General features: G+C 41.6%; 1 protein-coding gene across 3 annotated transcripts in view; it reads left to right on the top strand.

The window, feature by feature from the left end:
* The first annotated feature begins 3,287 nt into the window (after window positions 1–3,287).
* Window positions 3,288–12,440, top strand: part of EXOC3 (exocyst complex component 3) — a 30,451-nt gene continuing 21,298 nt past the window's right edge. Inside the window, exons 1-4 of one of the 3 annotated variants that reach the window (XM_084857656.1) lie at window positions 3,288–3,387; window positions 8,167–8,356; window positions 10,262–10,481; window positions 10,673–11,354. In XM_084857656.1, the coding sequence (XP_084713782.1) occupies window positions 8,213–8,356; window positions 10,262–10,481; window positions 10,673–11,354 (1,046 nt within the window). In that variant the 5' untranslated portion in view covers window positions 3,288–3,387; window positions 8,167–8,212. Of the gene's footprint in view, window positions 3,388–3,415; window positions 3,527–5,774; window positions 5,858–8,166; window positions 8,357–10,261; window positions 10,482–10,672; window positions 11,355–12,440 lie in introns of those variants that run through there. The other 2 variants (XM_084857657.1, XM_084857658.1) reach the window with 2 other exon arrangements.

The raw sequence follows: 12,440 nt of genomic DNA, 5'->3' as shown, positions 1-12,440 counted from the left end.
TGCATTTTATTGGAAACCAGCACAAAACATTTAAAAGACAATCACCATGCCAATGTCATAGAACTTGCTGGCATTTCCATGCCAAGTAAAGTAGAAAGGAGAGTAGATACATGGATATACACATAATATAATATTTCAGGACCTTCTAACATCGACTTTGCCACCTGATGGTCAGTTCATAATATAATAAAATGTAAAGCTTTTCCTGGACTGAACTACTTTAGACTGCTGTTAGGGAATTAACATTAGAATGCTCTGCTACAGAAAAAAATAGAGAACAAAGTTAAAGCAATCATAATTTGCTGAGCACCACTCACTTGAATTGAATCTGCACTCACTGCGGTGTTAGTCCAGGTCTCCCACAGGTAAAGTAAACGTCATCCACTTAACTGAACTGATACATATAAGCCATTGAAAAATGTTACCAAACAAGATTTTCTAGTTAGCATCAACAAATAAGGCTGGCCCCGCAAATACTTCCCACCCAATGGAAATGGTTCAGGCCCTTATAGGAATATATGGGAACATGCCATCCAGTCCTGATTATATCCAGAAGTAAGTCCCCACTGAGTACAGTGGCATTTACTCATACGTAAGTGTAAATAAGATTGCAACCTTTAACTGCCACTACATTCAATAAGGGTGATTTTATGCAGGATATTCAAAATAAATGAATGAGGTAGTCATTACTTTTGAAAAGATGTTCAACGGTAAACAAAAACTAGCCTTGACATCATTTGCCTTTACAGTGCACATCAAAATGCTCATTGCTTTGGATTGCATTATCTCAGTGGATAGAGCAATACATGTTGATGCATTAAATAATTTAGCATAGGCCCAAGTTATTAATACTCTTCCATTTATTTTTTTGAAACAAATCTCTTGCCTTAATGAAAATGACAGTTTCATACCTTAGCATAAATCAACCAGATTGATTGTGACAACCAGAGGCAGATTAGGAATGCTAAATTCTAAAATTTGACCTGTTGATCAGCCTGCCCTTCTCTAGATTCACCAGCAGCCTGGTACTTGCACCCATGTGTTAAACAGTTCTCATTCTTTGAGACTTCCCCCACCACCCAAAGTAATTTGACTTCCTCACCTATTTTAATTCCTAAGGATTGGCAGGACATCTCAACAACTGTGCACAGCTCTGAAGGATTAATTAGAACTGGGACTCACCGTCTTTGTTTTCAGTGCTGTGCAGTGGTTCATTGAGGTTTAACCCCTTATTTGCTTACTCCTGCACTCTAAAAATATGTAACTGTTTATATACATGGCCCTGCAATATTCTATTATAAACATTAATACGTTCAGCTGCTGATTAAAGGAACTGATAGGGTTTATGCTGCATAAAGGTTGGAACTGCCTTTTGATACCTGGAAATATTATGCTTTTAATAGCTACTAAACAGTCAGAAATCAACAGCTGTGGCTTCGTCTACTCAGAAGCAAGTCCCACTGCGTTCATATTCCTGGGTTAGTGGGTACAGGATTACAGCCTTAATGTATTTACACACATGCGAATGCCAGGTTGTATAAAAATACAGCAATTTTGCTGAAGCACTGCATCTCAATCTGATTAATACCCAGATTGGTGACCACCTGGGGAGCCTATGTACATTGCCTTGACTTCTGTAAAAGAAAGGCATACTACAAATGTAATAAAGAGAACTACCATCTTAAGCTGTATGGCTTGAATCTTATGCACACTGACTTGGAAGTAAGCTATTCAACTCAGTAGTATTTTTGAACAAAGATGGATAGTATAAGGTAGTGTACACGTTCTGTAGCATTGGTATTAGTTTTATTTATAAATATATTCAAAACCCTCCTGAAAATTAGGTTTTTCATTACCCCATCTTTTCTTCCTACCCTGAAGCACCTAGTCCATACTTGTATGCATTATATCAACCTACTAGCGTCGCATTGCTGTTTCCTCTAAGCAAAAGAATGTAGAGGCTGTTGTGCGTAAAACACAAAGGGGTATGGGGAACAGGGAGAAGAGGCAAATTTGAAAGGCATGGCATAACATAATGGGTGTCCTTTATTTCAGACAATATGGCTTCAGAGGGGTTCTGCCTCTTGAAATGGTAATGAGCAACTCTAGACAGAGCTGCACTCAGAAACACTGAGTATGTGGATAAGGGCGCAATCCTATTCATGTTTAGACAGGGAAAAATGTCCTACAACGCCCTGCATAGCACAGATGGCTGGGGAATGCTGGGAGTTGTAGGCCTTCTCTGTCTAAACATGCATAGGATTGTGCTCTAAGACAGTTTATTGCGTTGTTGTTCAGTTGTTCAGTCGTGTCCGACTCTTCGTGACCCCATGGACCATAGCACGCCAGGCCTTCCTGTCCTCCGCTCTCTCCCGGAGCGTGCTCAAGTTCATATTCATTGCATCGGTGATGCTATCTAGCCATCTCATCCTCTGCCGCCCCCTTCTTCATTTGCCTTCAATCTTTCCCAGCATCAGGGTCTTTTCCAGTGACTTTTCTCTTTGCATTTGGTGGCCAAAATATTGGAGCTTCAGCTTCAGTATCTGTCCTTCCAATGAGCACTCAGGGTTGATTTCCTTTAGGATGGACTGATTGGACCTCCTTGCAGTCCAGGGGACTCGTAAGAGTCTTCTCCAGCACCACAGTTCGAAAGCATCAATTCTTCGGCGCTCAGCCTTCCTTATAGTCCAGCTCTCACAGCCATACATTACTACTGGGAAAATCATAGCTTTGATTAGACGGACCACAAGGCTAAAAGTTTATTGCATTGCACTATATGAACCTGATGGTGAGCTACACTACGTTTGTGCTAGTCAGGATAACCTGTATTACACTAATAATAAAATTCCCATTAATTTTAAACTCCTGAGGAAGTGCAGTGGGGGTGGGGAGAATAAATACTGGGGCTTGAGCAAGCTGCTCCTGCATTTATTCCTACAGCTTGGGTAGGACTGACTTGTTAAAGCGCAAGAACTCTGAAGCAAAAACAAATCGGTGTCCTTTCCCTGTAACGTCACATCAAGCTATTTAACAGCTGGCACCGAGCTTATAACCAAACGTTTACAGAACAAGAGCAAAAAGATCCACGAGGTCGAGGACCTTGAGTCGGAAGGCTTGCAGGCGCTCGTTTTCAGCACGCTGTCCCACTTTGAACGAGACCTGAGGAGGAAGGAGGAGCTGGCGGACGGGGAGCGATGGAAACAGGTGTTGCGGGGCCTTGCGCATGCGCGCCTGATCGCTGAACTGGCCGCGTTGGTTGAGCACGCGCAGTGAGCGCCTAACTCCCTGGGCTTTTTTTCCTTTCTTTTTTTGCTGTTGATGCAGTGCGGCGCAAGCGCGCTTCAAGCCTGTCAGTCGGAGGTTTCCGGGGAGTTACCACTACCCTGGGTAAGTGTTAGACGAGCAGCTGGGGGCTGCCTTAATTAGGAAGCCGCGTCTCTCCAGGCGGGAGGGTCGGTGCTCTCCCCCCCCACCCACAAAAAAATATTCCGAGGGAGGGAGGTGCTGCTTTCTGGGAATGTCAAAGGTGAATGAGGTCGAGTCCGGGCATTTGGTGGCTGTTCTCACGAGGGCGGTGGTCAGGCTTGCGAAGGGATGTTGCAGCCTGGGTGGGAAAGCCCTTTCTTCAGGAGGGTTGTGTGATTTTTAAGCTATCTCTTTCTTGCGCGGGCTCTCTCTTTAATGGCTGTCAAAGGAGGGTGATGGCCCTGAGGGGTTTTTCTTCTTGTTTGCCCAACATCTACAAAATGGGGGGAGGGGAGTTTGTAGGGCGCCTTCTCAAATACTTCCAGCGTTTTTTCACTGCAGGGCTGCATCAAACCGATGGGATTAATTGTCTGTGTGTTCTGTTCAGTTTTGTTAGGACATTTCAGTTAGGAAATTATTTTTATTATTGTTGTTGTTGTTATTGTGTTACCTGTGTGTATGCTCATACAGGTAACACAAATACAGTTTATACTTCACTGCATGTACGCGTCCACCACTGCTAAACGTTGCATTTGCAGAAACAAAAGTGCAATAGGGGGCTAGCACTTCCTAGTGCAACCCTGAAAACTAGCCCAAATTAGCGCTTCCAGAATGGGGCAAGTCAGTGGAGCTCTGTTCTGCAAGCTCCACTGACTTTTCCCATTCTGAAAGTGCTAGCAAGTGCCAGTTCCTCATTGCCCTAGCAAGTGTTAGCTCCTTGTTGCACTAGCATTTCTTTCCACAACCACCATGGTAGAGTTGGATACTGCCAATTTCCAACACAGAAATAATCTTGAGGATAAAATGAGTAGGAGATTTAGATATGCTGCCTTGGGCTCCTTGGAGGACAGGATATAAAAATTACAAATAAACCTTTCATGTGTGAAATGGTTCTTAATCAGTTTCAGCTGGCTATTGTGTTGCCATGCTGTGCCCATTATGCCCTGGAGAGTTGTTGCTTCTGCAGAGAGAGCCAAGAGGTGTGAAGACAAGATATCTTGGGGTGAAGACAGACACAACATTTTTTTGAGTAATAGGACTTCTCTAGATTGCATGCAATATCTTTCTTTTTCTGAGTTGAGCTCTGAAAAAACCAGTTCTCCAAGTTTGAATCTGAAGCAGGCCAGGCAGGGTGATGATTGGCTGTTCCACCTCTGATGGTATGATTAATCCAAGCCCTCGGAGAGCAGCTTTGCATTTCTTAAAAATGTACATAGTGCGACAAATTAACAGGAAGAGTTGTAGCCAGTGTTAGTCCTACTTAGAGCAGATCTTCTGAAATGAATGGGACTTAAGTTAGACTTTGGATACAACCCAAATGCATTAATGCTTATATAGTGCTTAAAGGAAGAAAACACTAGACAGCCCACCTGAAGCATTATGGTGAGGTGAGCAAGACTGATGGCTCAGCTGGTGCTTGATTTGTTGGTATGCATTGTCAATTGCAAAGTTGGGAAGAAGCCAGGCTCACCTCCCCAGCTGTGATGTGCTGTGAGCTCTCTTTTTAACCTTGTCAGTTTTCACCACAAAGAGCTTTTGAGGCCTTTTTTAAGTCTCTTTTTGAGGCCTTTTTTCACATTCCCATTTTTCATTATCAACGAAGTTTCTATAAATCCTATGTAATAAAATAACTCTTCTTTTGTAGAAATACATTGTTGACATAATAGCAAGAACAGCAAAGCTGACACTTTTGAGGCATTTGAGGGCATTATAGGCTAGCCTATGCAGTGTTGTGTGCTTAAACCTGTTAATTTCAATGGGTTTAAGCACCTCTCTCTGTGAGAGATGCAAATTAGATATGGCACTACTAGTGACAGTCTGTAGACTTCCACATTTATTTTATTTACTAAGGGTGCAATCCTATGCAAGTTTAGACAGAAAGAAGTCCTACAAGTCCCAGCATTCCCCAGCCAGCTATGCTGGTTGGGGAATGCTGGGAGTTGTAGAACTGTTTTTCTGTCTAAACATGCATAGGATTGCTGCCTTATTTATTTATTACATTTCTATACTGACCAGTAGCCAATGCTCTCTATCACAGAGCTCTTCTACACACTAGTATTTGAATGCTTCTATGTTATTTCTGAATCAAATATGTATTTTGCAGAAGTATGCAGAACCAAAGGGGGAAAAATGATGGGCATCTGTAAGCAACAAAAACAGTTATTATCAACATATGTCTTCATGTATGACTCTTTATTGGATATTTTCTTGCTCTCCTGAGGATGCTGATCGGATGGTACTTAGTAAAAACAACAACAACAACAAAACCGGGAGCCGGGAGATCCGGGTTCTAGTCCCCACTTGGCCATGGAAGCTCACTGGGTGACTTTGGGCCAGTCACAGACTCTCAGCCCAACCTACCTCACAGGGTTGTTGTTGTGAGGATACAACGGTGAGGAGGAGGATAATGTAAGCCGCCTTGAGTTCCTTGCGAGAGGGAGAAAGGCGGGGTATAAATGCAATAAATAAATAAATAAATAAATAAAACAAATACAAACCTGGTCTTGTCCAAACAGCTGACAACTTCAGCTTTCTTGTTGGTTCTTCTGAAACTCTCAGCAACTTTTGACATTTTGAGTTGTCAGACTTTGTTGGACCACTTGGAAAGCCTTGCTGGCATCCAAGGAATGATCAAGGAAATGTAAGGAGAACATTAATTGCAAACATGGGGGATTGATGTGGATTTGCAGGATTTCTGTCTAAGTATCTTTTTGCATCACAGAAAGTAGAAGAAAGTGGAAGCTGCTTTTCTTTGGCCTAGTATAATTTATTAAATATGGTATTTGCATAGATTCTTTGTTAGCACACATGAAATCAGGCACAGCAGATGTAAGAGCAGAGAACCAGGAGGTCAGATCAAATGTACATCCCAGGCTTGCACTGGCTCATGCTGAACATCATCTTGCATCGCTCGAACTAGATGAAAAAATACATTATTGCTGACCCTGATAAAGATGATCAGCACTGTCCACATAAGTGATTCCTTCTATATTTTCAGTGGCTGCCAGGATTACTCTGTGCTGACTCTCAAGATGGACTCTATCAATGTCCCCCTTTATAAAACAATGCGAATGTACGGTCTAGGATATCACTTTAGTGGAAAAATGTACCTCACAATTGTGAGTCTCTCCAGGGAGTAAAAAGCAACTTTCTTTCTATAATGGTTGAAAATCTACCAGGTCACACTAGGCCTGGGGTCTCTATTGTGGTGCCTGTGGGCACCTCTCTTGGTACTGGCCACTTTCCCTGCTGCTCCTGATTTTAGTTTTATTAAGTTTTAAAAAAATGTATACCCAAAAAGGTTGGGGACCCCTGCACTAGGCTGTCCCAGTATACATTTATATATACAGCTAATCAAACCAAACCCATAAATATTTATTTGTCTATTACAACTGCATCCTGGTTTTATAATGGGCTTTCTATTTTTCTCAATGAGGGGAAGTTTTGGTGGATAACTGTACAAGGAAAATAATGTTAGCTATTTTGGTAACCAAGCATGTTCTGTAAAGGTTGATACATTAGCGTCACTTGAAACTGAGCATGTAGGTATTGTTTTGTTTTGAATGTACACTGACTGGACCAGCAAACTGTGTATCATGCCTTATGTTGAATGTCAGTGTTGAGGATTAGTGGAGCAACTATCTCCTCTCACCCAATTTTTGTTTTTGTTCTGGGACCTGAAAATAGGATGTAGTTCTGGGACCTGGAAATAGGATATAGGATGAAAATAGGACATAGTCCCTCACCTCTGCTTATTCTTAAACTAAAGATGAGTTAATTTTGCAAATTGAGTCCTCTGTCTTAGTGTGAAGGTAGATGTAACATTTTAAGGGTGCAGTCCTCTGCATGTTTAGGCAGAAATAGTCCTACAACTCCCAGCATTCCCCAGCCAGCCATTTTGGCTGGGCGATGCTGGGAGTTGTAGGATTTTCTCTCTCTAAACGTTGTGCCCTAAGTGTAGAAGTGGTTTAAACACACACTGGCTGCCTGAATGCTTCAGAATGCAGCAAGTGTATGCTCAGAAAACTACTTCCACCACACTTAAAATGTTACATTTCTCTTCCCCTTCAAAGCTACTTCAGATGAGAAGGGAAGTTCTGTCAGTTGAATTGTTCAAGTGACTTCTGCAGTTGGCTGGTTGTGCTTGTTAGTAACTTCTCGATGGGAATGTGTAACAAAGTTGCATAGGCTCCAGTTGCGTCTACAGCATGGATAACTTGGCTACATAAATTCCCCTTCAGATGCTGCTAACAGGTACTGCCGAATTTGCTTGGCATCTGAAGGTGCCCCCAGTTTGACTTGCATTTGGTTTGGACAGATATTTTCTTTGCTTGGGGAGCCCTTGTGGTAATTCAGAAACTCCTAATCTAGGGAAGGTAGATTCATTCACGAATCCATTCACGTAGTACATCTGGTTTCAGAATGTATTTTCTGTTAGTGTGAACAGTTAGGCTGTAAAGCTGAATAATCACAGAGTAGATTTAAAATAGAGCAGTCAAACCGAGTGATTAATCTTTTATTCATAATCTCTCTCTCTCTTGCTGCCATGCTACAAGCACTTGCTGTGCAACGATCAAGGTTTATGCACTTTATTTGCCTAAATTATCTCTATCGCAAACACCTGTATTGGATCTATTTCTTTTATAAGTAATGTCTGTGGTAAAATGGGTTTCTAAACCTTTCATTATCCTGTTTCTGCAGTGTCCTTTGAGATATGAACACATCTGCATTTTAAGACAGCTCTAAAATGGAGGAGACGGGCAGGGAGGCAGTTGCAACAGCTGTACAAAGAGTGGCTGGGATGCTTCAGCGGCCAGACCAGCTGGATAAAGTGGAACAATATCGTCGGAGAGAAGCACGTAAGAAGGCTTCAGTGGAAGCTAGACTGAAGGTAGGAAGCCACAAGACTAAGCTTATATTTCAGCTAAGGACACACTGTTAGCGTAGAACCTTTGTAAAGTCCTTATGTGGAACCATTGTGTTGGAAGAGGTCTCAGAGGTCACCTAACTCAGTCTCCAAAAAGGTGGGGTTCTGTATTGAACACCATGCAGGTTACCACCCTAAGTAAACATTGTGTCATACAGCAAAATAATTAGGGAAGAGGACACTCCCACACGATGAAGGGACAGAAAGGGAAGAGCAAAGTGTTTTCCTCCCCTCCTTGTCCTTCACTGTGTGGTCTTTTTGGGGTGAGCATTTCCTTTGCCTTTTGGAGAAGTCAACAGAGTCCTGTGGGATCTTAAAGACTAATAGCCCAATGTTATGCATATCTGCACAGAGGTAATGTTATGCATGTCTACAAAGAAGAAAGTTCCCTTGAGTTCAATGAGGCTTATGCCAAGGTAAGTGGAAATAGGATTATAGTTTAAGAAATATATTGAGGCCTAAGGTTTTATGGGCCAAAGAGTACTTCAGCAGATGCAGGTGGGTTCTAATACATGAAACCTTATTCCACAATATATTATTATTATTATTATTATTATTATTATTATTATTATTATTATTATTATTATTTGCTACAGGTCTCTTTGTTATTTTTAGCAAACTAACACTTGGGAAAATCAACAGAATCCTGATATTTGGCATTTGGGATTTTGTTTTTGTTTTTTGTCTTTGGACTTTCCAGGTTTTTTACACAACAAGTTTAATTACAATTTCCTGATTTCTCCCCCTGCCCACCCATAACCCACCCCTCCCAACTCTGTTTTGCAGTGTTGTGTTTTCACTTGGTGCACATTGCTGGTTTCAGTTCAATTCTTATGGAAAAAAGGAGAAAAGTGGAGGAGAGACAGAGAAGGGAGGAAGGGAGCGAGATAGAGGAGGTAAAAGAGAAGAAAGAACAGGAAAGATAAGTGAGATAGTTGTTCATTGGCTTGTGTAGTGTAGTATATTCCAGTTGTTGTTGCCATGGGTCTTTTATTTCATGTATAGTTCAAGGAAGCAATGCCAAATTGTTTGAAATTTTTCCTCTTTTTGTAACTTAATGTAGAATATCTTTTTATGGCCTATCAGTGCTAGGAGGTCTTGAATCCAAGTGTCAGGGCTTGGAGTGGTTTTGGATTTCCAGTTTTGCAAGATTATTCATTTGGCCATCAATGAGACTCTGGCGAGCCATTACCCTTGTCCATCTATCCGGCCCTAGCTACTGAATAGATGGCCCACCAAGGTGTGTACATCTTCTGTTATAAGTGACTAGTGAACAGATCTGGGTTTGTACGGGTTAGCTGTTAGTTTGATACAGTGAAGCCTTCAAGCAAATTTACACAGTTGTTACAGTTGGACACATTGTGTCTGCCCCGTATGAGTGAAGCCATGCCTGCTGGCTCCACCATCATGGTGCACCCCAATTAGCCCTCTAAGGGAGGGGTATGTCCACTCCATTCCCCTGAGGGGGGCTGCCCCACAGGATTGGGGAGGAGGCAGGCATATAACTGTTTCTAGGCCTAGTAATCTGTTGTGGCTTCAAAATGCAGAGCTATATGCTGGTTAGGGAAGTCTGCCCCCTAGTGGCTGAAGATATTACTGCAGGCTTCAATCACATAGACACATTAAATTAAAACTAATCAATGTATTTTTAAAGCAAAATAACCCTGTGATGCACATACCTAGGGTCCCCTTGGTATGCATGCCAGGTCCCAGGAGTTTAGTTTTCATGGTCTTGGCACTATGGTGCTAATGGACGGATGGACAATCAAACACAGACACAATATCGCTACAAAAATAATCTGTGTCATCAGAGTTTCTTAGCTGTTAGCTGCTAAGTAGAATGAGCTCACTCTTAAGCTTGTTTTTCAGGCAGCAATCCAGTCACAGTTGGATGGAGTCCGAACTGGTTTAAGTCAACTGCACAATGCATTAAATGACGTCAAGGATATTCAGCGTTCTTTGGCTGATGTCAATAAAGACTGGCGGCAAAGTATCAACACCATAGAAAACCTCAAGGATGTCAAGGATGCTGTAGTTCAACATAGCCAACTGGCAGCTGCTGTAGAAAACCTCAAAAACATCTTCTCAGGTATGGGTCTACAATGTGTGGCCTTGTTCTGTGGGAACCATACGATGATAATACTATGGTGGAGTTTTCAGAGGTATCATTGACGTTGCCTTGTCATTTTACATGCTATTATTTCTCATGCAACGATGGTTCTGAAGCTAGGATTGTGTGATCTAATGTTGTTTACATTATTTTTGCCTTTTGGTTCTCAGTGCCAGAGATAGTTGAGGAGACTGAAGACTTGATTGAGCAGGGGCAATTGCTGCAAGCCCATCGAAAGCTAATGGATTTGGAGTGCTCTCGAGATGACCTGATGTATGAACAGTACCGTATGGACAGCAGGAACACCCGTGATATGAACTTAATTGACAACTATTTTGGAGATATGCAAAGACTTTCTGAAGAACTGGCCAAGCAACTCTGGATGGTGATACAGAGGTCTCTAGTCACTGTCCGTCGAGATCCCACTTTGCTGGTTTCAGTTATTAGAATAATTGAGAGGGAAGAAAAAATAGACAGGCGCATGCTTGATCGGAAAAAGCAAACTGGGTTCATACCCCCGGGCAGGCCTAAAAGGTGGAAGGAGAAAATGTTTAGTGTATTGGATCGAACTGTCATCATCAGGATTGAAGGCACTCAAGCGGACACCCGAGAATCTGACAAAATGTGGCTCGTTCGCCATCTGGAAATCATCCGCAAATACGTCCTTGATGACCTCCTGGTGGCTAAGACTCTTATGGATCAGTGTTTCCCACCACATTATGAAATTTTCAAGAAGTTGCTAAGCGTGTACCACCAGGCATTGTCTTTACGCATGCAGGACTTGGCTTCTGAAGATTTGGAAGCAAATGAAATTGTTAGCCTTTTGACATGGGTTTTAAACACTTATAAAAGGTAAAGGTGCTGTCTTTTTGAGGTAGGAGCGAGAAATTATAAACAAAGGAACACATGGTTTCAGTTTGATTTATATAGTGGTGGACGGGTGTGGATAATATTTTTATATACTGCTGATCCACAAGTTATTACCATATGATTTGCACATTAAACCTGTTTATAGTGAGTCAGGTCCATGTAGCCCAATACAGTCTACGGACTGGTAGCTAGCAGTTCTCCATGGGAGAGGTCTTTTTCAGCCTTGCTATCTGAGATCCTTTTTTCAGTTAGAAATGTCAGGGATGGAACCTGAGATCTTCTATATGCAAAGCATGTACTCTACAGTTGAGCCATGGCTCTTCCAAATTAGTGCAAATACTTAGCTAGGTATTCTAGTTTAATCTGTATCCCAGATGGATATAGAATTAGAGTAATTTTTCAAAGATTGCAGTCTTAAACAGATTTTACAAGGAAGTAAGTCCCATTGAACTTGGTCGATCTTGGTTCTGAAAAAATGTGGTTAGGTTCATATTCCACATAAACTACGGTATAGTCACCCACCCTGTTGCAATGTTGCACTTGAAATAAAGGCATACAAATGTTTACATATCAAACACCATTCTTTCTGCTTTCATGTTTCATGTTTTCAAGGAATTTATAATGCTGTCAGGAACAAGTAAAAAGTGCACATTTATTTGGGGGTTTTCCTTTTAGGAAATGCCCATATATAATTTTTCCCCTAAGAGCGGATGAACATGATTTAAATTTATAGTTATGTTTTCTGGAGAAGAACATAGTAGAATAAGTGCCTTGTCAACCAACTGCACTTTGACATCTGATTTGTTTATGAAAATTATGCATTTTGTGTTAATAGCATACATCTAACTGTGCAAATTAGTTGTAGTCCACATCTTGGAGAGGTATTTCTAATGCAATCCTCCATATTGAACATGTTCTCCACAATTACTATACAGGCATTAGGACTGCCAACTCCATTTGTTGGGCTGTAGCCAATGAGAGTCTGTATGAGCCTGCCCCAGTCTGGGATATTCCATGCCCCTTTTGTGAATGTTCAACTTGCATTTTGTAAAAAAAATCCCCGATCAA

Source organism: Heloderma suspectum, chromosome 5 (genome assembly GCF_057233095.1).
Source record: "Heloderma suspectum isolate Gila_16-S chromosome 5, 16-S_ref, whole genome shotgun sequence".
NCBI lineage: Eukaryota > Metazoa > Chordata > Lepidosauria > Squamata > Helodermatidae > Heloderma > Heloderma suspectum.
This window is presented reverse-complemented; position numbering and strand designations above follow the sequence as displayed.